Below are 26,359 nucleotides of genomic sequence, written 5' to 3'. Positions count from 1 at the left end.
GGGTATATAATCAACCTCAAAAGGCAGAAGTGAGAACAGAAACCTCTCAACTGTTTACAAAAGAATCATTTTCCAGAGAGACACTGATGAGAAGTGGCATTGGGGGCTGAGACGATGGAAGACAGAGTCCACACCATGCATTCAAAAGCAGGGGATGGACCGTGCACTATTTCATGTATTCAGCACCTCTGCTCATGTTTGTTCTTGAGTTCCCCCTATCGTACTTCCTAACACATTACTTGGTACGTAGTGGGTACTCATAAACGTGAGACAAACCAAAGGATGCCACCTGAGGATTTTAGTCCCTCTGGTGCAGAAAGTTCATCAGTGAAAAAGGAACTGGGGCTGAGAGGGGGGATTTCTGGAAGCCTGAGTGTAGGGTGACAAGCCGACTCAGGCCCAAGGGATTTCCTGGGATAAGACGGTCATTCTGCCCGAGTGTCCATTTTGCATCCTCCCAGCTGGTAGGGAATAAAGAATCTGAATTAAGGGAAATCTGATAGAAGGTATATATATCTCTAAGTTCCTAAAGAGTGGATCACTAGAGATCTGTTGCCCGGGTGTATATTTTTTTCCTTTTTGCCCCCATTAATTTTAATTTCCCTAGCTGACACCATCTTTTTACCATCAGGAATCCAACAGAATCACACCCCTTCTATTTTTCCTGCATCAGATTATCACCTCTGAGATATTTCCCTGATCCCTGTCGATGGCTTCCTGCCACCAGCTAAATCTTCTCCCTAACAGCTCATGGCATTCAGTGTAAAACTGCAGCCTTTAGCAAGACATGCATTTGGCATTGTTACAAGTGCTTTGTGCAATATTCACCAGAAACACACATGCACTGCACAACTGCTGCCTGGATCAAAATCTGACTAGTGCACATAGAAGGGAAATGACATTTTGGGCCAGTGAGAAGATGTCATCAGTGGGGGATTTCCCCTTTAAAAACTTACAGCAAAAGCCTGCCTGAGATAATTCAATATTCATAAATGGAAAGCAGAGATGGCGTTTCTGTTCCTTCAAGAGCAATAGCTATTTATCATGGCAAATGACTGAAATAGTTGTACGTACAATGCTTTACCCAGTGCTGTAAATGACAGTATACAGAAGATTAAACTTAAGCCTAATGCAACCCTTGAGTTTCAACAGCTGAGTCCTATAAATGGATACTTGTTAAGAGGAGAGAATCTTTTTCCTGGTTACTATTTAAAAGTGTATCTCTATTAAAGGCTTGTCTTAAACATAAATTACCAAGAAGTCCACCCCTAGTCCTGGACAGGCTCTTCCTCAGGGCACTGACGTGTATAAGTCACATCAAAATGACATAGTGACAGGCCTGAGACTTGATGTGTGTGCTGTGGTGACCTCAAGAGGGATAGCAGAGGAATCAGATGAAGGCAGAGGGACTTTACAGAGTGCTCAACGAGCACTCACTTTCAGCCAGTCCGAGCTGGGTTGGAGGGAAACAGTGAGGACTCCAGCAGGCTTTAAGGAGACCTTCAGAACTGAAATGATCTGGAACTCCAAACTGCTTCAAAGAGAAAGTTTCTTCTGGTGTCTGCTGTTCTGGAAAGTATCAAAGAACCCTGACCTAGAGCCCAAGCCCCAATTTTCCTAGCTAAATTTTATTCTCCAAGCACTTGCTCCTCAAAATGAGGACCAAAAGCACCAGCATCACCAGAAGCCTGATAGAAATAAAGACCTACTGAATCAGAATCTGCATTTTAACAAGATTCCCTGGGGGACTCTGCATGCACATTAAAGTTTGAGAATCCAGGGATAGGTAAGCAGGTGTCAGCAGGGAGAAGGAGCCCATTGATGTTCCCACTGGAAATCATGACAAATGACATATCTGATTTATAAGACAGGCCTGGCAGTTGACCTAGGTTTCTGAGTTCTCCTTTGTCTAATCTTACTTCAGAACACTTCCAGGAACTTGAGAGATAGATTTTTTATGATCTGGGAATAAATGTATCACTCTGAACTTAAGAGATACCCCAAAGCACTCCAGGATGTAAAACAGAGTAAATTAGCAAAAAGTTCATGCCTTTAAAATTAATCAGGGTGCCTCTAATCCTTGTGTGAGTCAGTAGGCTTAGAATGCAACGCCAGCGTTTTTGACCATGATTTAAATTCTTATAAGTACTAATTGACTTTAGATGGGTAAAGTATACAAAGATCTTCATATTGCTTGAGAAGAAGATAGAGATTTTGGATAACTTTAGTCTTTATAAGAAGAAAAATTATAGTTCAGTATGTATGTTAAAAACTTAATGGTAATCACTAAATAAATAGATTTCAGAAAAAGAATCTAATGCAGTCCAGCTAGAAGGGGGAAAAATGGGGAGAAGGTAAGGAAAATTTTGCTAATCTAATGCACGGTAGGAAAGGAGGACAAATAAGCAAATAAAAAGCAAGGTAAACAGAAATACAAATGAAAAGATTAAAAATAAGTCCAAATATATAAAGTAATCACAATAAATGTAAATGGTAAAACTCAACTATTAAAAAATGTTATCAGAATAGACTTTTTAAAAAGCCAGCTATATATTGCTTACAAGAGAGACACCTAAAACAAAATGACACAGAAAAACTGAAGATAAAAGACTGAAAAGAGATAAACAAGGCAAATACATTTGATCAAAAGAGAATTGAGTAGCAAAGTTAATTAGATGGAATAGAACCTAAGGCAAAAGCAGTAACAGGCATGAAGATGCCAGCACTGAAACGACAGGACAATCAAACTTATATGTGCCCAACAGCACAGCCTCAAAATTGTAAAACAACAGCTGTCAGAATTACACAAGAGACTGACACACTTACAACCATCACAGGAGATTTAAAAGTCCCTCCTCAGAAATTACAGAGCAAGCAGACAAAAAATGGTGAGGAATTACAAGATTTGAACAAAATAAACAGTAAATATATGGAACCCTACACACAAAAGAGAGATTATATAAATTTTCCAATTACACATGATTTGAACAGCAAAATAAACAATAAATATATGGAACCCTGTATATAAAAGAGAGATTATATAAATTATCCAATCACAGTTGAGACATTTATAAAACTGATTGTACACTAGTCACAAAGGAAGTATCATAAGTTATAAAATGGATAACTTATAACTAACATTGTCTGACTACCAGCAAAAATAAAACAATATTAATGACACACTCCTCACTACCCTTTACTTTTGAAAATGAAAACCACACTCCTAAATTACCACTTGGCAGTGATGTGATTTTTTTTTTTTCTATGTGTGGCCTAGTAGCTATGGGACTGGGTTAATTTACATGACACTTTTCAGGGGTATCACAAGAAACAGGAAACTCCCGGACCATTAAAGCTACATTATTTTATGCCCTGAACTAAATTCCAAACCAAAGGGAAGGTGAAGTACCTGACTCTCAGAAGAAAAGAAGGGCTGTGTGTGGTTAATCACGACCTAGTTGTATGGCACTAGAGGCTGCTCTGGCACACCCCAGCCCATGCCCTGTCCTGCCACAGTATACCCATCTCTTTTTGCTTACCAATGCTGGCTGGAAGAAGACCCTGTCCTTGAGGGGCTCTTGGCACCTAGGAAAAGGTGCTATTCAATTGATGTGGCATCTTACAATAAATGGCATCTTGGAGTTGAGAAAATACTGTAGTTAACAGTTTGTAGAGAACCTTCTGTCTATTCATTCACAGGGCCAAGCACTTCTGAAAAATGAGTAGAGTTCTTTCCTGCCTGGCTGCCTGAGGATCAACCTCCATCATGAATGACAGAGTAACTATCCAGATCAGGAAGTTCATGACTAATCAGCTACTTCAGAGGAAACAGATGGTGATTTATGTCCTTTATTCTGGGAAGGCAACAAGACCCAAGACAGAAATTTAGGAAAAACGAGCCAAAATGCACAAGACCACATTGGATGCACCCACTTTGGTGGTGGCAAGACAACTGGCTTTGGCATGACTAATGATTCCTTGGATTATGCAAAGAAAAATGAACCCAAGCATAGGCTTGCAAGACATGGTCTGTTTCAGAAGAAAAAGACCTCAAGAAAATAGGGAAAGGAATGCAAGAACAGGAGGAAGAAAGTCAGGGGGACTGCAAAGGCCATTGTTGGTGCTGGCAAAAAGTGAGCTGGAGATTGGCTATCAGCAAGAGTAAAGATTATGCAATAACTTTATCTGCGGTGATTGTGCAAATTTTTCATGAAAGGATTAATAAGTTGCAAAACTTTAAAAAAATGAGTGGGAAAGACTGCATAGCAGACACACAGGAAAAATATAGGTCCATGTGTCTCAGGAGAAAACAGCACTCTCCTCAAGGAATCCTCCCCAACAAAACCAAAGCCAGATGGATGGTTCTTCCCCTGGACCGTGCTGCCAGCCCAATACCATTCCAGTGCCAGCTGAGTAATGAAACAAATATTAAAATGAAAACTCTAAACAACTTAGAAAGGATGGAGCCCAGGATCATGATAATATTGACCAAATCACATTGATGACAGGTCTGCAAATTCTGTGGACAAGTGGAGGTGTGGGGAAGAGTGGAAAAATAGGATAAAAGAGAGTACCACAGGCGTTCAGCTGTGCACTGGGCCTTGTGGAGGGCACAACATCCCAGTGGTTTCTTGCCTCACAAATATTACAAGCCACGGGGTGTGGTGGCCTCAGGAGTACACCCTCCTTTTTGGGCCTCCCCACTGGTCTCCTAGCCCTGCTCTGCACCACCCCCATCACCATCACACCACCGTCCCGAAGAGAGCTGAGACAAAGGTTGGTGAAGGCTGGAGGATCCTCATCACTAAGCCCTAGGGACCTATGGGGTGAGTGTCACAAGTTGTAAGGATAGGACGGGAGCAGCTCAGCTGAGAAAGTGGTAGAAGAATTCTGAAAGAGCTACTGTCCAGCCCTGCCTCCTTAAATGCACTGGTGAACTTGATTCACATGGACTTGGAGAGGGTGCCACCATCAGGGTGACACCACAGAGCTGACGATAATGTGGGTCACTGAATTGGGGCCAATGTCAATGCAAACTTCTTGTTAAGGGGTATGCAGTATCACTCTCTGGTTAAGCAGGTTACCTGTTTAAGAAGGTACTTGTTTAAGAAGGGTATGAAGGTTTAAGAAGTAGGGACAGCCACTTAATAGAGATGAGCAGAAAACCACAGCCATGACCCAAGCTAAGGCCACGCTCATCCAAGAAAAATGTTCCTCTGGAGAAGGCTCAGAATTGGAAGAAATGATTCAGGGGGATAAAAGTAAAGTATCTATGATGCTATTAAACAAACAGGTAAATAATAGGGTTAGTCAGAAACCAAACCTTAGTCAGAATCTGTAGTTCTGGTATTGTAAAACAAAGACTACTTTGCTTGCTTTCGCTGGAAAAAAAATTATCATTCATTCCATGTGAAGTGGGATTCATCATAGTGAAATCATTGACTTACTCTTCATCATTTCTTCCCTCCAATTTACATTTTCCCCTGGACCTATTTATTTCCCATGTGTCTCCTAGACAGCATTTCCCAATTTGTGCTCATCTTTCAGAAATGCCTGGCCCCGCGGAAGAACAGAGGAAAGATCCTACGCAAATGCCAACTGCGGTATTTCCTTGAGCCCAAGATACCAATCATTTCAGATGTGACATCAATTTAACAGCAACTTTTTCTGGGGAAGAGGGGGGAGAAAACCTGCCCTAGTAACCATGCATATGATGGGAAGAAGACTTTTGACTTTGAAACAACAGGGCTTGGAAGTTGCTTTAGAGACAGCCAGCATCCCTGAGGCAGCCTGCACACGGGTTCCTAGTCTGTCACACCTTTGGAGGGAACTCTCAGTGACCCCAGACAAAGAGCTAAAAATTAGCTCCTTGAGACAGTACTCCAAGGGCCCTTCCCAAAGGAAAACCATGATGGCGGAGTGTGTGGCTTAGATGGGAGTTAGGGTCTAGCATTAGCGTCTAGCATCTAGCATCTAGCATCAGAACCATCCTTGAAAACCCTTCTGCTTATAAAGCACTGTACATATGGTTTGGGCAATGGTGGACTCTCTCCTTGGCCAGTTAGAAAATAGGGTTAGAAAATATCTGTTTCCCTGCTCAGACACCCGATGAAGGAGTGGGCTTGTGACTGAGGCCACATCATTAGGGGGAAAAGTGCATTATTATTATCATACTTGTTGCTGTTGTCCAGTGCAAGTGAATGAATTCAGATAAGAGTGCTAATAGTGAACTATCTCAAAAAGAAATTAAGAAAACAATCCCATTTACAACAGTTACAAAAAAAAAATATGATACCCAGGAATAAATTTATTCAGGGAGGTAAAAGATCTCTACACTGAAAATTATAAAACACCGACAAAAAAATTAAAAAGGACACAAAAAAATGGAATGATATTTGTGTTCATGGATTGGAAGAACTGATGTTGTTAAAATGTTCATATTACCCTCAAAGCAATCCCCACCAAAATATCAATGACATTCTTCATAGAAATAACAATCCTAAAATTCTTATGGAACTACAAAGACCCCGAATAACCAAAGCAACCTTGAGCGAAAAGAACAAAGCTGGAGGCATCGCACTACCTGACCTCAAATACAGTACACGTGTTACTGTTTTAGACCCCAAGAATTCTTGGTGCTTTACACTGATAGCTCCTGTGAGGCTCTGGGAGAGGGATCTGGCACAGTTTCCCAAGGGTGTGTGTCCACTGGAACTCTCAGAGCACTGACTCACTACTAAAGAGGAGGAACACTGTTTGGGAAATGCCACTGTACTCATCACTCAGGATGGGGAGAATTCCAAAATGACATTTTCAATCAGTGTAGGCAACATTCTATACTCAGATTGCAATAAAGCGATGACTGTTCTCCCAATTCTCCTTGGTTGATATAGCTCTGAGGAATGGAATGGAGCAGCTCATATAGTGAGGACATACCAGTGATGACTTAGAGGCCAGGGTCACGTTGCAGGGAGTGCCCTGCAGAAATCAGCTGTGGTCAGGGCTCAGAGCCATGGCCTCCCCGCTGCTCACCGAGGAGGGATGTTCCCTGCCTTTGCATTGGCCTTTCCAACTATATATGGACAGAGATGGCTGTTCCCTTGCAAGTTGCTGTATCTTCTCAATGAATGTACTCACTCTCAGCTGGAGTCTGGCTTACTCACTCTCAGCTGGAGTCTGGCTTACTCACAACTGGAAAGCCAATTTTCCTTCCTTGATGGCTTCTTCCCATCTTTCTTCCAAGATTCATTTTTTTCAAAAAGCATATTGAGTACCAACATTTTAGATGCAGCACTCAACGTGTTAACTCAGGGAATCTAATGGTGAGCATGACAGCATTCCTGGCTCCTTGAAACTCCTACTCTGGGGTGTGTGTGTGTGAGAGAGAGAGAGAGACAGGCACAGCCAGCGATGGATAAGTAAATAAGTATTTGTGATAGCCATTGTATTTCTAATACTGGTGAGGAGAAGGTGCCAAGAGCACTTGAATTTGGGACTGGAGGAGTCCTTCCTTCTGCCTGTCACCTGTTTATCCCAGACACTCTGGGTGTCTACCAGAAGCCAGGAAATGCTTCTGGCAGACACCCAGTGCTCCATGCTGGGACTCAGGGCTGCATAAGGCACAGCCAAAGCCCTCAGGAGCTCACTGTCCAGTGTTCGCAGGTAACTCTGTGCACAGTAATCACTGCTAGAGGAGGCAGGGATGCGGGGGTGAAGGGGCCAGCTGACAATTTGGTTGCGTGGCAGTGGAGCTCAGTACAAAGGCCTATAAAACCCTTAGGGTGCTGCCACTGAAAAAGACGTCTATTGGTGATGTAATTATGAAATCACCTGCCCTGGAAAAAAATCCCGATATAACTAAAATGGCTATTGCCATGGTCAACAACCACCTAAAGCTGGCCAATCAAGTGACCGACCTCTTCTCTTTTCTCCCCCCACCCAACCTCTTGGCATTTGACGAGGCCCATGAAATGCTTTCCTCTCTTGGCTTCTGTGTTGTCATCCTTTGCTGCTTTTCCTGCCAAACCACTGGCCATTCCCTTCAACCTACCTCTAAATAGATGTTGACTCTTCCCTTTTCCAATCCAATCCAATCCAGTCTGTCAGCAAATTCCATCAGCTACCTTCCCAAGATGGATCCCAAGTTTATCCTTTTCTCTCCATCTCCATGGCTACCCCCACGATCTGCTATCACTAGCTATGCACTGGCCCAGGCTCCACCATAGCCACAGTGAGCTCCTAACAACATAAGCCAGGTGATGATTCCTCCCTCACTCAACAACCTCCAGGGTCTTCCCACCACACCCAGAATCAAAACCAAACTCCAGACTCTGGCCCATGAGACTGAAGCTCTGGTCCCTGCCCACCTGACGGAAGCCCTCCAACACGCTGTGCCTGACTGCTCTCTGCCAGGATGCTCTTGTGCCAGCTCTTTACATGGTCTGTGTGCATGCTTATGTATTTAACATACCAGAAGTAAACTTCTAGAAAGCCAGGCCCTTATCTGTCTCATTCGCCACTGTAGCTGCAGCACTAAACAATGCCTGGCATATAGTAGGTGTTCAATATATTTTTCAAATAAATGAATGAATCAAAACCATGTGATTCTGAAGAAGGTAATACAAGAGATTCAGGCTTCAAGAAATAGGCACTGAAGAGATTATAAGTTTTTTCAATTACAGATGAATTCAATAATCATAAGGTTATAAAGATCCTATTAACCTATCTTTAAATTTGAGCTGAACCATTATATCTGCTGTGTGTTTATCTGCAACATTTCTGCTCAATTCATAGAAATATGCAAAAAGGAATTTCACTGAATATGGAAGAATTTATCTACTGTTTGTGGGTCTCATGGATCTACTCATTTGTTGGAGATGAGAAACTACAAGCAGAACTGATGGGAGAACGTGTGTGGTACTCACTCAGCCTCTTCCACAAGCTTCCTTCTTTTTTACTTTCTGGTATTTAAACATCTATTTCAAGTGTTGTGGCTAAAGCTTTAAACACATTTACTATTACTGATTTATTTCTCCCTTCCCCCTTCCCTCAAAATTGTGCCGAAGTTCTTCACCTATGCCAATCAGCAGACAAAATCAGTGGTGTAGATTAGGAAGGTAAGAGATAAATGAGGTTCACCTGCCCCCAAGCACCTGTCATGTACCCTCCAGCATCCTGTAGAGGATGAAAACAGCCTTTCTGCATCAAAGTTTAGTCGTAGTGTTGCAGGTAGTTTGAGATCCCAAACATTCAACCAGTATAGTGGTTAAAGCGCTCTGGAATCAGACATAGGTTGGAATCCTCATTCTGCCACTTTTATCAGCCTGATCTTGAACAAATTTCTTAAATCCTCCAAATCACCCTTTCCTTGGGTGTGTGAGATAAGGAGAACACAACCATAGCTCCTTAGGGTCATGACAGGATTAAACAACACACAAAAATGCTTAGCACATAGTCAGTGCTCAAGTGTATCAGCTTTATTGCTATTGTTATTTTTATTTGCCATTATTGGAGTGAAAAGAAAAGCCAGGGTTTGGGGCCATGTCAAACTGCTATGTTCCGCACTCAGCATTAAGTCTAAATTGAGCAGCAGCAAGTTCAAAATATAAACATTTGAAGTGGAGCAAAACATAGTCCTACTTAGTTGTAGATTCTCTCAGTTGTAATGCTTGATTTAAGGTATAACCACGTGTTAATCTAACAGTTTGTCATTTTCTTCCTCGGGATTTCCTTAGGATCTATCATAAAGATTTCACTAGAATCCACTGTTTCTACACTGCCTTAATGTTCTTATTTCATCTTTCCATTGTCCCTAGTAAAGTGCAGTCGCATGATGGATTCTAAGGAAATCTTTATGATACATCTTATGGAGCCCCAAAAATATATCAATACCAGGAGTTAATTCTGGATCTGGGATACACTGATCAAATTAAGTTTAAAAAAAAATCCTACTAACAAGATGAAGTTTGCACAGATTCACATGTTCTTGCCAAGTCTTATTAATTAATGCTGTCAGACTTGACAAAGAATATGTTCCACGAGACCAATTTCTTTAATTATTTTATACTTCTCTGGTGTAAAATAATCTAGTCTCACAAAACACAACTAGCAATAACAACAACAAAAATTTAATCTCAACAAACAAATCCAACTTAATTGACAAAAAAACCCAAGCAATCAAACCAGGCAATCCAACACCTTCAGAAAGGAAGTCCTGGCAGGATAATTAGCTGGGTATGATATCTCTGATGCCCCAGAATCCCAGGGGTCACTGACATCAGGAGGGACCAACTTTCTCTAGGGCTCAGAAGCACAAATGGTTTGTGTCCTCCTCAACCAGAGGTCACCTGGAGATAGACAAAATAAAAAGAACAACTGCAGGAAACCTTGGAAGCTCATTAATTAAGCTCCCATGTGTAGCTCTGCTGGGCTGGGCTGCTCTTAGTATCCAGCCAGTATTGGCATCTGGATTGAGGTGCCAGCCAGGATGTGCCACGTCTCGCTCCAGGAGTGAATCCCTGTCACTCATTTATTTTGCTGCTCAGCCTCTCTGCTTTAGCTCACAGTTCATTGAATTCTACTGCATCACCATCAACATGCAAAACAGCTACTTGAAGGGCATTCAAAAATATAATCAGAAGAGGGAATAAAAAGCCCTCTTTGATAAAGAGGGAAAAAAATTTAATCCTCTCTTGTCTATTGAATGACATGTCGGCTCTTTGGTTCTACACCATTATTTTAAGTAGCAGTGACATCTCAGGATTATCTCTGCGTGACGGTGGAGTACGGGACTGTATGGTTCTCTGCTTAGAGGTCCAGTGTCAAATCTGGCTGAAACATTCTGTAGGGTCTGTGTACACGCACGAGTTGTTTCTTTTGTCATTTTTCTTTTTCTTTTTCTGAGGTGGAAAGAACTGCAACTTTATGGACTTCTCTCGTACAGCTTGTTTTACGCTTTGCCTATGCCTGTGTAGGGGAAAAGATCCTGACGGCCAGCTCTGAGGAAGTTGAAAGTAGTCAACTTTCTACATGTGGCTGTGGTTCCACAGAAGTCATTTCTGGGCTTAGTGTGCACATGTACACACACATTTTATCTTGGAAACAATTTTAAATCTAGAAAAGCACAGAATATAATATAACAATTGGGGCATGTTATATTTTGTGGAGGTGGTTCTCAACTGGGGGTGACTTTGTTCCCTAGGGGACATTGGCGATGCCTGGAGATATTTTTGGTTATCAAGACTACTGGTGGGGTGGGGGCTGCTATTGGTATCTAGTAGGTCAAGGCCAGGGAAGCTGCTTGACATCTTATAATAATACACAGGATAGGCCTCACCACAAAAAGTGACCCAGCTCCAAATGTCAATTGTGCACCTACTGAGAAACCCTTCTCTACAGCAGTTAGTTATGTAACTATATAAGAAGAACAGAAACAAATCATACTCTCTTCATTTAGGCAAATCATAATACAACTTCATACATATTCAACCCAATTACAAAACTACAACTTGGATCTACCTATTATTTTCTTTAACTACAATAATCTAAATTGATTAAAATACACAATTACTAAAAGTAATAAAAATATTTTTTTCCATTATAGGCACCTGGCACGGCCATGTTTTCGCCTTACTTACATGCCTGTGCACACATAGAGAGAGCAACCCCTGCCTCTGGGACTCTTTTTTGGAAGAAATGGCAGCAGCACCTCTCTGGGCTGGGGTTAGGACCCACCACAGCCCTGACGCAAGAGGAGGAGTCACAGACGTCTCCCTCTCCACAGTCATCACAAGTGAAAACGCTTTGAACAAGATTTCTTTATAAATCTCTGTAGCTTATCACTCGGTTATTGATAGCGCATCGTTTTTTAAAAAAGTAAACTTTGTTCTACCATGGTGCTTTCATATACAAGTTCCTTTAATCATCACGAATACCTTATGAGATAAACTGCTATCCCTATTATAAGAAAAAGGAAACTGAAGCACAGAGAGGCGAAGTAACCTTTCCAAGTTCACACAGGTAATAAAGGGTAGGGCTGGAATTGGAATCTAAGCAGACTGATCCCAGACAGGTTACACTCAACCACTAGGCTACCCCTAGGCTCTCACGTCATGTCAGTGCATCAAGCCACAACTTGGGATGGACAGCTGCGAGGGACAGAGATGTCCACTGAGTGGGATGAGGACTTCCAAGGTGGGGCTTTCTATTTGTTTCCCCCTTTCTATAACTATCCCTAAATAACACTATCAACTCGCCTAAGGAAGTTTAGAAAATAACTAATCCCTCAAAATCCCAGACCTCCTGTATACAGGTTTAAAAGCATCTAAAAGGCTCTTGGCACAGACCTGGGGAACAGACCTAAGGAGGCCAATACAAGACTGTGGCTCCCAGAGGGTCCCCACCTCCATGCCAAGTAAAGGGTCTCCTGAGCAGTGGCTGCACCAGTTTTCTACTTCTGGTACGCCAGCTTGGGATACAACAGCAGGAGCAGAAGGACGGCGGCCCATCCTGGGAGGGGGTCTTCATGTAACCCTGTACGCTATGGCAGAGGCTGGACGGACCTCGGTGGGGAACCCAGAGACATACTGGAGCTTCGCGACATTTCCATAGGAGCTGACACTGGGGCCTCATGTGAATGTAAACCCGTATTGGTAAAGCCAGATCCTCAGGGCTCCTGGCAGATGTAAGCACACTCAGGCCGACAATTCTTGCCTGCAAGAGTGTGGGAAGCTGAGGATGAATCACAGGCCAAAGTCCGTGGCTGACCTCAGAGCACATATCCCCCGAGACAGCACAAGAATGAAGACAGGGAGCACTTGACTGAATTAGTTTTCCCATTTTTCAGAAGAAACGTCCAACTTAATAAAAAATAGCCACACTTTATTGACAATAATAGCTACCCTTCCTTTATTTCCTTACCGTGTGCCAGAAAACCATACATACTTTTCCTCTGTTCCTCACAGTAACTGCAAGACAGGAACTGTATTATTATTTTATAGATGAGGAAAATGAGGTTCAGAAAGGTCGTATAATAAGTCCAAGGTCACACAGCTAGTAAATGTTAGTCAAGATTCTAACCCAGGTCTGATTGACTCCAAAATTCATGATTTTTCCACTACTGCAGTCTATTTTTCACACTCCTATTGTGATATTGTGGTATAATAAGAAGTATATACTTGGTCTTTGTCACCAATTCCTGGAACAGAGTGCCTAAAACCCTTCTAATTTCCTGAGTGATAGGAGCATCTTTTCTTATATTTGGTCTTAGCTCCCAGTTTCTGGACACAAGAGCTTCTAAGAACCTTGGGATCTCTAGGGTATGTGTCTTTTTGTATGCTAATGAGATGACAGATGGCTGGGGGTCCCTAAACAGTTTTAGGATGGGGACTGGTCACTAGAAAGATCAAGACGTGAAGAGAGTTAATCACCAATGGCCAGTGATTTGATCAATCATGCCTATGCAATGGAACTGCCAAAAAACCTCTAAATGATGGAGATTCCAGACTTGTGAACCCATCCACCTGCTGGCAGGGTGGCACACCCAACTCTATAAGGGCAGACGCTCCTGTACTTGGGACCTTTCCAGACCTCACCCTATGTGTCTCTGGCTATTCATTGGTATCCTTATAATTAACCAGTAAACATAAGTAAAGCATTTCCCTGAGTTCTATGAGTTGTTATAGCAAACTATTCAACCTGAGGGGGTTGTGGAAATCCTCAATTTGTAGCCAAGTCAGACAAAAGTGTGGTTAACCTGGGGACCCATTACTTGTGACTGGCATCTGCAGTGGGGGGCAATTTTGTGGGCTGAGCCCTTAACCTGTGGGATCAGTGACAACTGTGGGTAATGTCAGAATTGAATTAAGCTGTAGGACACCCACCTTGTGTCTGCAGAGAACTGCTTGGTGTGGAAAGCCTACATACTTGGTGTCAGAAGTGTTGTAAGAAGCAGTTTTCCCTTAACCACCAATTTCCAAAGTCCCCAGAACCAACTGCCTACACACACACACACACACACACACACACACACACACACACACACACACTCTCTCTCTCTCTCTCTCTCTCTCTCTCTCTCACACACTTTTTTCAATTTAACTGGTGCACCAAGAGCTTGAATGCCCATGCACCCATAAAAAACTCATTTTCTGGGTGCTGGGAACACAGAATTGAAAAGGTGCATCCTGGTCCTGTAAAGATCATAGCAGCTGTGACAGTCCACAGATAAATGCTTGGCAGAAGGTAGGACATGGCACAGGAGAATGGAGTTCTACGGATATTAAGATGGGAAAATCCCATCCAGCTGGGGCAATGGGGAAAGACGCCATGGGGAGAAGGGGAGGAGAAAACAAACCCTGATCTTCACACCAGTCATTTCATCCCAACAACCCCACAAGGCAGGCAGCATACCCATTTAACAGACAAGAAAATTGAGGTAGGGAGAGATGAGGTGACCTGCCCACGGTCACATGGTTAGTGGGGTAGTCATGTGAATCGCTTTGTCTCATGTTCTCTCCACTACATCAACAAACTTCAAATGATGTTCTATGGAGGCCTGGCTGGAGGTGGGGGGGTGGGAGAGTCAGGAAAAGGCCAGGCAGGTGAGTCTTGAGACCCCACTCCAATTCAATCCCAATAGCTCTGCTTTCCACATATAGTTACAGATTAGGGTTGCCATGAGATTCCATTTGGGAAAAAGTGCTACTGCTAACCAAAGCAAGTTCGAACCCCTGTACTATAATGTGCTTCCTGGCAAGTGAATGGGTTGAGCCTCGGAGTCTGGGAAGGGCAGGAAGGGCCATGTAATTCATGTAGAAAGGCAGGGAAGGACACAGCTAAGCATGCATGTCCCTCACTCTGGATCAGCCTCTATACCTGCCTAGCTTTGAGACCTCGGGCAAGGCACTGCACCTCCTAAGCCTTAGCTTCCTCGGCTTCAAATGGGTATGATATTAGCACCTACTTTATAGGGCTGTTGAGAGGACTACCCGCTCAAAGACAGTGCCTGGAACTTGGCACACAGCATTCTTTCAACTTATTGAAAATAGACAGGCTAGTCATATAAGGTAAAACAACAAGAAAAGAAATACTATTATGGGCTGAATCTTTGTGTATGTTTCCATACCCCCCAATTCATATGTTGAAATCCTAACCCGCACTGTGATGGTGTTAGGAGGTGGGGCCTTTGGAGGTGATTTAGGTCATGAGGGTGGAGCCCTCATGAATGGGATTAGTGCCCTCATAAGAGGGACTCCAGAAAGTTCTCTAGCCCTCTTTTTACCTTGTGAGAATATAAGGAGAAGATAGGAGTCTGCAACCTGAAAAACAGCCCTCACCAAAACCCGACCACGCTGGCACCCTGATCTCAAACTTCCAGCCTCCAGAACTGTGATGAATAAATTTGTTGATTATTAGCCACCCAGTCTATGGTATTCTGTTGTAGCAGCCCAAACTAAGACAATCATGAAATTGAAGAAGGAATTCTTAGGGAAACGAAGAAATTCTCACTCTCCCTCAAGAGCTGCTGTGGTTCTGAGCTGTGCCTTGCATTCTCTGCTGGCCTGGATATACAAGGTTTTGTACCATTGGGACACACCTGAGAGATAAGGGATGCTTTGATGCCTAAATCTGCTGAGCCATAGTTGTGTCCCCATTAGACTGGGCTTCAAGGGATGGGGTCAGTAACCCCAAAATCCCAAACTAATTTACTGCCACTGCTCAGAGCAGGTGGCCACAAAGCCATTGGCTCTCCCTTAAACTGAGACTTGGCTCTTGCATCAAAAGCCTACAGTAGAGGGAGGCACACGTATCTGCTACACCAATCCCTGGAATTCTGCAGAGCAAGTGGGGTCCTGCATCCCAGGTCTCTTTCAGGATCCTTCCATCAAAGACTATCAGTGAAGGTTTTGGTGGCTTACAAAAGATTGTAAACCCACAAAGGCCAGGATTTTTGTCTGTTTTGTTCATTGCTATATCCCAGTGCCTAGAACAGCAGCACATCCCTGTGAATGAATGAATGATGACCACATAGGGGAGGAGTTAGCATCTGCATGCTCATGAAACACACAGAATCAAACGGTCACAGAGCAGGCCATTCCCTGAATGATTGCCTGGTTGCGACCTTCTTGCCATTGCTCTGCTTCGGATTTCCCACCTGTCACCTCAGCTGGTAGCCCCACTGCCAGGCCTCTGACAGTTTCCCTCTGGAGAGGTTTGACCTTTTCTCTCTTCTAGGCGGAAGAGAGGGTCAGATGCTCCAGCTCACTGAGCAAGAAGGTCAACTTGTGCAGAGCACACGACTTGATTCTTTCATGCTCACTCTGCCAGAAATAAAAATGTTACCGAGCTGTACGTGCCCACAGAAGTCACCTCCCCATGAAAGGGACGAGGAAACCAAAGGCTTGAGACGTGAAGCAGGTAGCCCATGGACACAGAGCTGGACTTGGCCCCTCACCATTAGCACTTTCTAGGGCCCTTTCTCCGCCTGTGCCAGTCAGAAAGTCTTAGACTAACTCACAAAGTACCCCTTAAGCCTGGATTCTCTTTCTACGTATTATGAGCACAAAATATACTTACAGCATATACAAAGATACAGGTTTTATATATATATGTAGATATGTATATCATATACATATACACACACACATATTCATAGATGATACTACTATACACATAAACTATTCTATAGTCCCAAACACATTTACTGAGGAGCTTGGATAAGCTCAACTCCCTTTATTTTATGCCTATTTATCACAGCATAGCAGTAACCGAAGGGGTGGGGGAAAGTCAGAAGTACAGAATGTAAGGAGAAAAATGTGTGTAATTTACAAAAGCACATTCAATATTATAATTGCTTTGATTTTTTTTAAGGCACAATATTGAATGTGCTTTGAAACTTTAACAATAAAGGATGGCATCCAGATTTTACATTCATCAAAAGGGATATGGCTTAAATAAAAAGACTGGGAAACACTGCTCTGGACTCACAGCACCGTATAGTTTTGGAAATCATCTGGTCCAACCCCCTGCTAAACATTAGGAAACTTCCACCCAGAGAGGTTAAGTGACTTCTTGTCTGAGGTCAAATGGCTGTTTATTCACCCCTGAGGGGAGTGGCCAAGTAAACTTTATCTGTTATGTCCGCAGCATCTGCACTGAATGGGAGTCCAGGGTTTGCTATTAACCAACTGAAGGAATTTATTCCACCAAGGATGTGAAGACACAGAGGGAAAGTGAGTTTCCAAACACACCTGGATTTTTTAACAAAGGGGAGTCTTGGAAAAGGAAGTGGAACCTGAGGTTTTACCTACACACCCTTTGCTTGGGGCAGCGTCCCAGTGGCCCACGCACTGGGCTGCTCTTGGTTCCAGCCCCATTTTGTGTAAATCCATGGAGACCTCTTTAAGGGGGAGAAATATCAGGATGCAGGAGTGATTCCTCAAGCCACTGCTCTCCCCTCCCCTTGGTCACCTGCAGAGGCCACCGCCAGTTTGGGTGGATGGTTTCTGTCTAGTCCCATCTACTGAAACAAGTTCCAGGTTTTCTCATATTTGTTCTGACAGGTCTGAGCATTTCAGCACAAAAACTACAGCTCCTGAAATAGTGACCCTGCGAGCAGAGGCAGCGGCCCCAAGAAGAGTGTACTCACAGCCTTGGGCTGAGACAGACACAGGGCAGGGCCCCATCAGGGAGCCAAGGGGGAGGCGAGTGTCCCCGGAGCAGCGGCTGCAAATGCGTCCACTGGGTGCAGGAGTCCACTTACCGCAGTGCGACTGGAAAACCTGTGGCTTGACGACCTGATTACAGGCACTGCACACTACGAGATAGAAGTCGTCATGTGCTGGATAATGGCCAAATAAGTGCATATCTGTGGGGGAAATGAAAACAGTGTTTTTTGAAAAAGCAATTAAGTCTCAGAAGGTGTACAGTTTCCTCTTGGAATTTCTTCAAGGACAGTTTTTCACATGAGACACGCAGAAAGGCAATAATCCTTACTAAAGGGAACGTGGTCTGTCACGATGCAGCTCCCCAACTCTCAGGGAAGCAATTGCCTCAGAGTCCCTCCTCATGTCGCCCTTGGAAATGGCCTGCTCCTACTGCTGATATGTAGTCGATAGTGTCGAGGGATGCCCTGAGCCACACACTGTGGGAATCACCCTGTCCTGAGAGGGAGCTCAAGTGTCAGCTGGGACCAAACAAGCCTCTATTTCAAAATTGTGGGGACCCCCCCAAACCCGTTCCTATAGAAGCAGTGGTCCTTCAGGTGAGTGACAGGGGCCAATGGGGCTGGGATGGACACAGGAGTCATCCTGGCCTCAGTGGCCACCTGGGTTTCCCTATCACCCAAAGGAGACGCGGAGGCCGAAGGAGTCCTCTGAACAAGTGGCTTGTTTACTGCCATCATTGCCGTTATTCATTTGTTGACTATTTACCGAGTGCCCACGTGCTCCAGGCACTGCGCTAGGTGCTGCGGAGCCTCGGGAATAAGGAGGGCCCTGCTCTCCAGGAGCTTGTGGTATCAGAAGAGAGAAACATTAAGCAGGTGATCCCACTAGTCATCATGGATTGTAGCTGTGATAAGTGCTGGGAGGGAGACGTGTGGAGTCCCATGAGAGGGTGTGGCAGGTGCACCTGACCTAGCCTCAGGCATTGCATGCAGCATGCTTCCCAGACGAGGGGCCCTGTCAGCCGAGACCTCAGGATGAGCAGGGGTTAGAGCATCAAAAGGCTGGAGTGGGGTGTCTGAGAGGAGAGAAGTTCAACGTTTGAGCCCAGGAAGGAGGTTTGAGCCTGAAGGAACCTCTTGCCTGTTGGCTGGAACAGAACCAGGGGAGAGTGGTGCTGGCAAAAGCCCAGAAGCTGTGAGCCTTGTGGACCAAGGCAAGGATTGTGAACCTGATTTCAACAACAATGGGAAGCTACTGAGGGTTTTTAGGCAAAGAAGTGATGTGATCAGATACATACTATTAAAAGATCAGTTATGTGGCATATACCTAAGAGACACGAATGCTTATGTCCACATAAAACCTTCTACATGAATGATCGTAGCAGCATTATTCATAATAACCAAAAAGGGGAAACGACCCAATATCCATCAAATGATGAATGGATAAACAAAATGTGTCACATCCACACAATGGAACACTATTCATCCATGAAAAGAAATGAAGTACTGATACCTGCTACAATATGGATGAACCTAGAAAACATTATGCTCAGTGAAAGGGGCCAGACACAAAAGTCCACATATTGTATGGTTGCATTTACATGAAATGTCCAGAATAGGGAAATCTGTGCTTGTCTTGGGCTGGGGCGGGGGGTGGGGGGGCGGGGGCTGGAGGGATTGAGGGGAAGGTGACTGGTAAAGGATGCAGGATTTCTTTTTGGGGTGATAACCATGTTCAAAGACTGATAGAGACAACTCTGTTAATATACTAAATACCACTGAATCGTATACTTTAAATCAGTAAATTGTATGGTAAATGAGTTATGTATCTCCATAAAACTGCCAAAAAGTCAGTTACGAGGAAACCCAGGTTCCCATCTCCTTGGGCACCATGGGGTGAAGGCAGGCCCTGCGCGGCTCCTTGGCCCTGCCTCTTCTGAGCTGACTGGCTCCAGGTGAGTCACCGAGGCTCTGAGAGCATGGTGGCCATAACCATGGATAGGGTTGATGGAGGAATTAATGACATCGTTTGCATGGCAATGCCTCTGCCACAAACCTCCTGAACTTCCTCGGGTTGAGAGAGGAAGTTCCTCCACCCCTCCCCTCCAAACCCTCATTTTCTAGACTCACCCTGTGTCTTTAATGAACCCCCCCCCAAACACAACGGTCCCCCCAACTGTGATCTAGGCCAGCAGGAAGAGCTGAGTTCCTCATGATGTGGAGAAGCCTCACTCATAACGCAGCGAATGCTTTAACAGAGGCCTCCATGGCTCTGCATTCCCTTTTCAGAGCAGGTGCTGAGGGAAATGAAGTAAAATCAGCACATTTATTGTACGGCAAGGAGAGGAGACCCCCTGCCTCTGCCTGCCCTGGGAGCAGCCTGTGCCTGGAAGGGTGGGACTGGTTGGCCTGGCTGGGGGTGACTCCACAGTGGTGTGTCCTCTTCAGGTTTCAGTTGCCCGAGGCAGGGCAGGGACTGGAGACTCTGCCCCAACTGAATTTCTAACTTGTCGGTGGCCCAGAGTGAGGCCTGTTATTTTCCTGGCTCTAGGACTCGCCTCTCTCCACTTCCAGTTCTGACTAAAACTTGCACACACTGTCTGCCTGGGGGTTACCAGGGAGCGTTATTAGTCAGTGCCTGGTAGGTGGGGAGGCCTGTGGGAAGACAGGCTGAGAGAGCACTGGGCTGTGACAAGAGTCCAGGAGCCTGAGGAGGCCCATGCTGGGCCCAGCTCACGTGCAGGGCCAGAGTTAAAGGAGCCTCCTGTGGGCAGGCGGGACCCACAGTTCACAGCCTCACAGCAGGGGAGACAATGCCGTAACTGCTGATACTGCTCTTGCTTTACTTTTTATTTGCAGGTTATTTATTTTTATAACATATAGTCATTTAAAAAAAATAATGAAAGTCATCTATGTCCTTTGAAGATATATTTGAAAAATACAGAAAAACCCAAAGGGGGGAAAAAAATCACTAGCTTAATCACCTTTATTAACACTTTGCATCTCATTTAGACTTAAAGTTACATTTTCTATCCAGGAACATGTAAAACCAGGAGCTGGTGAGAGTTAAGACTTATTTAGTTATTCAATAAGCATTTACTGAGCTGCCTTATGTCCTTTCCGCACCCAGGTCAGGCTATGAAGGAATAAAAGAAATTCATTAATTAAAAAAAATTTTAAACCCCCACCAAAACCATACATTTACAACTCCTTGGGCACTGCTCTTGTGCCGGAAACTGTGCCGAGTTCTGGGAGGCTGAGACAGACACTGCAGGGTGTGGGGAATGTGTCTCTGCACCTCTGCGGTACCTGCCTGATGACCTGCTGGGGGCCTGCCCCACTCTTCTGCATTCCTCCAGAGATCTGTGGAGCCCCCCAATCTCCCCCACTCCCATGCATACACATGGCTATTTGTCACTGAGTTGAAGGTAAAGGTTAGGCTAGTCAGAGACTGGCCATCTGGGGTGTTCCCCTTGAGGCCCTTCACTCACTGGGACTTTTCTTAGTTCCCCTGTAGGGCAGTTTCAACCTTGTGCATGCTCACTCAGAGCAAATGTCTCTCCTATGGAAAGTGAGAGGACCTGCTTGTCTACTTGGTTATTCCTCAGTCAGCTGACCTTGAATCTCCTCTACAGGCTGCCCCGGGTCTGAGAGCCCAGCAGATGGGGAGTGGGGTGAGGGCACCTGGCTCCCAAGGAGACCACCACTTCACATGGCCAGGCATTCTCGGTCAGTGTGCTGTTTGATTAGATTAACAGGGGCTGGGGGATGAGCGAGGGAGTGCAGGGAGAGATGAAAACTGATATGCCAGGCACAATGCTAGGTACTCTATGAATTCTCTCTCTCTCTTTTAATTTACCCCAACCCCACCCTCAAGTAAAATATTTAGTGCACAGTTAAAAATAAAAACAGCATAGTGCTGAAGTGGGCTTGCACCAGCCAACTGGGCATGTCTCTTCCCAACTCCAAGTTCAGTGCTGTCAATGGTGGTAGCTTGAAAGCAGCCATGGTGAGAGTATTTACACCATTGAAATGGGCAAACACTACAAATCAGGTCTTCTATTTTGCAGAGGTGGCTGTTAAACATTTACTGCTGCACCACTGAATAAAGACGGGCAAAATAGTGAAAAGTGAAACCTGTAATTTCACCACCTAGGGATAACCACTGTTGACATGTTACCATATATCCTTCTAGACTTTGTGATATGATAACATTATCTTAGTTAATCTTCATAATTAACCTACTAGGTTGTCAACATCTCCACTTTCCAGGCAAGAGAACGAGGTAAAGTAATTTGCTTGAGGTCCCATGGCCGTGATTTGTAAAGTAAGATGAGATTCGAGGACACTCTGACTGTATAGCCAATGCTCCTTCCTCAGCAAAATGCTGCTTCTTTAATAACAGAGCAAGGTCCCATTTCACAGACGAAGAAGCCAGTTTGGAAGAGTCTCCTGGATGACTCATGGGCTGTTCTAAGGTTCCAAGGGAGGTACTGGTATGAGCACAGGCCTGGGGTCAGAACGCAGGATTTGCAGTACTGCTTAGTTGTACAACCTCGGGAAGAGGCACACCTTTCCCAGTGTCGATTTCCTCATCTATGAAACAGGACTAACAGTTCCTGCCTCTTGGAATTTTGATGATGGCTCTTAAAAGCTGCCTGACCTTGTATCTTTTTCCAGGAGGGATTTGGGAGAGAATGTGGAGAAAGTTTTAATCAAAATCACCTCCCTTATTTTTCAAACTAACTAGTTGTCTCCAGTGGAGAGTCCTTGCTCCAGACAACACATTCTTTGACTCTCCCTCATGGCCATTCACAGCTGGCCTCCTGGGAAGGCTGATCCCTCTGATCTGCAGAACTTCATGTGTGTGCATGTATGCACATGTGTGGGCAGAGGAGGGCCAAGAGCCACCACAAAGGGTCTCAAGCAGTGGCTGGATGCAAAGAAATCACGTGCATGAAGATAGGACTCTGCTCAGTTTCAAACACAATGTGCAACCATCTCCCAAAGAGGTGAAGCCAAAACTGTCTGTTTTGCCCCTGCAAATGGATCACCGTACATCAGACAGAGTGTTACCACCATCCCAGGGTTATCACAGGGGTGACCTCAGTTGGTCTCCCGGCTTGATCATTGGCAGGGATCCAAAGATAAGCTCCATTAGTTCCACATTGCAGATCAGGAAACAAAGGTGTGTTTGCTTCTGGGGCAGTATTTTTTAGTTTATGACCCCAACCCACTATACACATTTATCTGTCTATATCTATCCATTCATCCACACATCGTCTACCATTGAAACATGTGGGTTATACTCAGATGTTTTCTGTTCTATTCTGTTCTACTCATTTCTTTTTGTTTTACTCTATTCTATTTCATTAAAAAAAAAATTCATTGAGATTTCTAAATTAATTCCAGAATCTTTAATGAGTCAAAACTCAAAGTTTTAAAAACACTCCTCAAGGCAATCCAGTGAGTCAGGGACTGAGTGGAGCTTGAGAGTTAATTCAGGATTTATAAAGATCTGAGCTAGTCCTTAGTGGCCACCCAAGAGTCCGAAGCCATAAGCTGCATCATTAGTACCAACTATATGCTGGATCCAGCTTGTACCAGCTCACAAGAGCTGACTGTGTGCATCTCTTCCTAACTCTGCGTTCAGTGACGGCATGTTGGTAGCTTGAATCGGCCAAGGTAGGAGTGTCTACACCACAGAAATCAGCATCCACTACAAACCAGGACTTCTTCTCTCGGAGAACTGATTGTTAAAAAGTTTACCAGCACACCACTGACTACTGCCCACTCTGGCATCACTCTTTCCTTACTCAATTTCCCCAGCTATAAAGTGGGGAACATTATATTCATCATCGACCACACTGGGATACAGATAAGCTTTTGTGAACTTGGGGGGAAACTATTATATTAATATAAAATTATGTTTACAGCATTGATTATTAACTCAATAACTTATGCAGAACAGAGCCAGGTAAACATGTTCACTTCCTGTATCAGATGAGCACGCAGAGGGTGTAAGCTGTTATGAGTGGGGTGGGGTGGTGGGACTAAGTTACTGGAGTTCTTTCCAATGTATGTCGACTTAATGCTTACTCATTAAGGGTTATTCATGGGGATTATTCACAGATCAAGCAAACAGTATCAAATCAATGCTGCTTATACATTTATCACACACAGGCCATTTTCAGTGCCCCTGTTTAAAGCAGGCAATCCTCCACTCCCCTTATTGAACTTCTGGTACAATTCTCCTTTGCAGCAGAATCAATCGCACTTGTGTCAGCAGCACACTTGGCTTGCTTCCTTACAGCACTGAGGTCCCCCCAAGCCTCTGCCTGGCTCTCACAGCCTCACTCCCCCTGAAATTGCCCTACCCCCACCCCCAGATGGCAGAGGAGGGGGACCAGAGCTCAGTTGTGATGTAGGACAAAGTTTGGGACAGTAGAATGGTTCCTATGAAAAGTAAAGTAATAACTCTGCTTCCCAGTGTAGTTGGTAAACTGTTTCTAGAGTTGATACTGAAAAAGAAATGGCAGAATGGGAGTAGCATTTTATTCAAGATAAACATCTTTCTAAGGAGAACACTTCTGACAGCAAAATCATATGTATATAAACTTTTGTTTATATCGAACATTCCCTTTTTGAAAACAGTTGCAGTTAAGGAAAAGCCAGGGTGACATCTCCAATTCACTATTTGCACAGGACTTGTTTCTAAGATGGGAAGACAGCTGGTTTTGTGGACTCATGATCAAACTAGATGCTGTATGCTTTTGACTTTGCCCCTGGACACCCTCCAAAGCTTGAGACTTTGACATTCGGAGCCACAACTCGTGAGAGCTCAAATGATAAAAAACTTAAGAAAGAGTAGGTAAGGGTTGATTCTTTCCTCCTGCAAGCGGGAATCCAAGTGAAACACAGGATGCACAAAGAAGCTGCAAGAAGCAAATTCTGCCTTCAAAGGCAGTTGAACAGCTTATCAGCAATCGGTGACACCTGTGCTTGCTACAGAGAACCCCGCAGTGGGAAAAAGAAGACAGCATAGCAGACAACTTTGAATTTTAGTTTTCTTGGAAAAAAATAATAAAGCCCCAGAAAATGACCTTAGGTTTCCCTAAAAGTCTTTTCCAGGGTTGTAAAGCCATCTCAGTTGCTATGGAAACAATAAAAATGTCAAGGTGGCACATGCTATAATACTATAGCTTATTAAAAATAATTTTCTATAATTTTAAAATTATGCTTTCTTTTTTAACTGACTCTAAAGAATATTGTAATTTAAAAAATGGGATTTTATTTATGTTAATTTCAACACACTGAGCCCTTTCCAGGAAGGTAGACATGAGCCCCGCCTAAAAAGTAAGCCTCTGCTCACTGGGAGGTAACTGGACTCACAATCTTGGTAGGACCAAAGGATGTGACAAGCCTGTGATGACGGCCAGAGGGCCGGGTGCCACTAGACTTCCTTGGAAAACTATCAAAAAGATGTGCTGCTGGCTGACAGTGGTTTTGATTTGTGGGCTTCCACTTACATGAACTCAGGCAGGCCAAATTATTCAGAACAGCCACTGTGGTTCAAGGACACCTGTGACTGACTTCAAGCAGATTTGAATCAGGACACAGAACGGCTGGTCCTAAGAGCCTTCCTTTCCCCTATTAATCTTAATATGCTCATTATACAGTTTTTATTACTTTTTTTTTTTTTTTTTTTTTTGCTAGTGGAGTTTTCAGTTGCATTTTAATCCCATATTGTCACATGGAAAGTTTGAGGGGAATGTACAAAAATGTTGCTCCTTTGTTCTGACAGAGTAATTTTATTTGTTTCCCAACTACAAACTCTCCTCCCATTCATAGAACAAAACAAGTTGTGGTCTTAAAATGACCTCAGACACCTTCCACTTCCCCAACAGAAGGGTGAACTGCCCTCTAGGAAAATGTGGCCACTTTCTGTCTTTCAGAGCTCTGAAAACCAAGGGCCCAGCTGTGAGGGCTTCAAAAACAGTGAAATCTGGAAAGGGAAACTGAAACAAGGGGCCCAGAGAGCAGACAGAGGCGGAGAGCTCCAGGGCATCCATGAGAGCGAGCAGTTGCACGAGCGCAGGTGGACAGCAGTGAAGCTTTTCTTCTCCAGCAAACCACGGGCTGCAGCGGCTCTGGCCTCTGCTCGCTGTGGATGGGCTGGAAGGCACGTCTTGCCCAGATGGAGCCAGGAGCTTAGGCTTGGTCGCAGGGAGGCAGTGGAAACCCAGGGGGCAAGTGCAAGCTCCATGTTATGTCACACGAACCTTCTAGACCCCAACCCAACCAATCAACTGACATGACCACACAGACAGCCTAATGGTCCCTTCCTCATGAGAAGGACTTTTAAGGCACTGCATTCAAAGAGTACTGAAGCAAGGGGACTGTCCTGGGTCCCCAAGACCCTGCTCCAGGCCTCAGACCAGCAGTAGCTCAGAGTTTAGAACATAAACTATGAGAGATGGGCCTTAAAAAGGCAGTGCCTGACTTCTGGGTCCTGGAGTCGGGCAGCCACAAGTTCAAGTTTTGGCTGTGCCCTTTGGCAGGAAAATCCTCTCTAAGCTTCTCTTTCCTCATCTTCAATTAAATGGCATATTTGCAACGAGGCTGGCACAGTCAGGATGTAGAAATAGAACATATTGTTATCTATGGCCTTCTTTTTGCCTCTCCAGCTCGCCT

The 26,359-nt window shown here is 44.3% G+C and overlaps 1 protein-coding gene and 1 pseudogene across 2 annotated transcripts in view; one reads left to right on the top strand and one right to left on the bottom strand.

Annotated features, from left to right (window-relative positions):
* ATXN7L1 (ataxin 7 like 1) overlaps positions 1 to 26,359 on the bottom strand; it is a 222,277-nt gene that overhangs the window by 130,057 nt on the left and 65,861 nt on the right. For both annotated transcript variants that reach the window (XM_063099843.1, XM_063099844.1), the window contains exon 3: positions 17,762 to 17,866. In XM_063099843.1, coding sequence (XP_062955913.1) covers positions 17,762 to 17,866 — 105 coding nt within the window. The remainder of the gene's footprint in view (positions 1 to 17,761; positions 17,867 to 26,359) is intronic.
* Positions 3,767 to 4,137, top strand: LOC134380471 (small ribosomal subunit protein eS24-like; annotated as a pseudogene).

This window comes from Cynocephalus volans, chromosome 6 (genome assembly GCF_027409185.1).
Source record: "Cynocephalus volans isolate mCynVol1 chromosome 6, mCynVol1.pri, whole genome shotgun sequence".
Classification (NCBI taxonomy): domain Eukaryota; kingdom Metazoa; phylum Chordata; class Mammalia; order Dermoptera; family Cynocephalidae; genus Cynocephalus; species Cynocephalus volans.
This window is presented reverse-complemented; position numbering and strand designations above follow the sequence as displayed.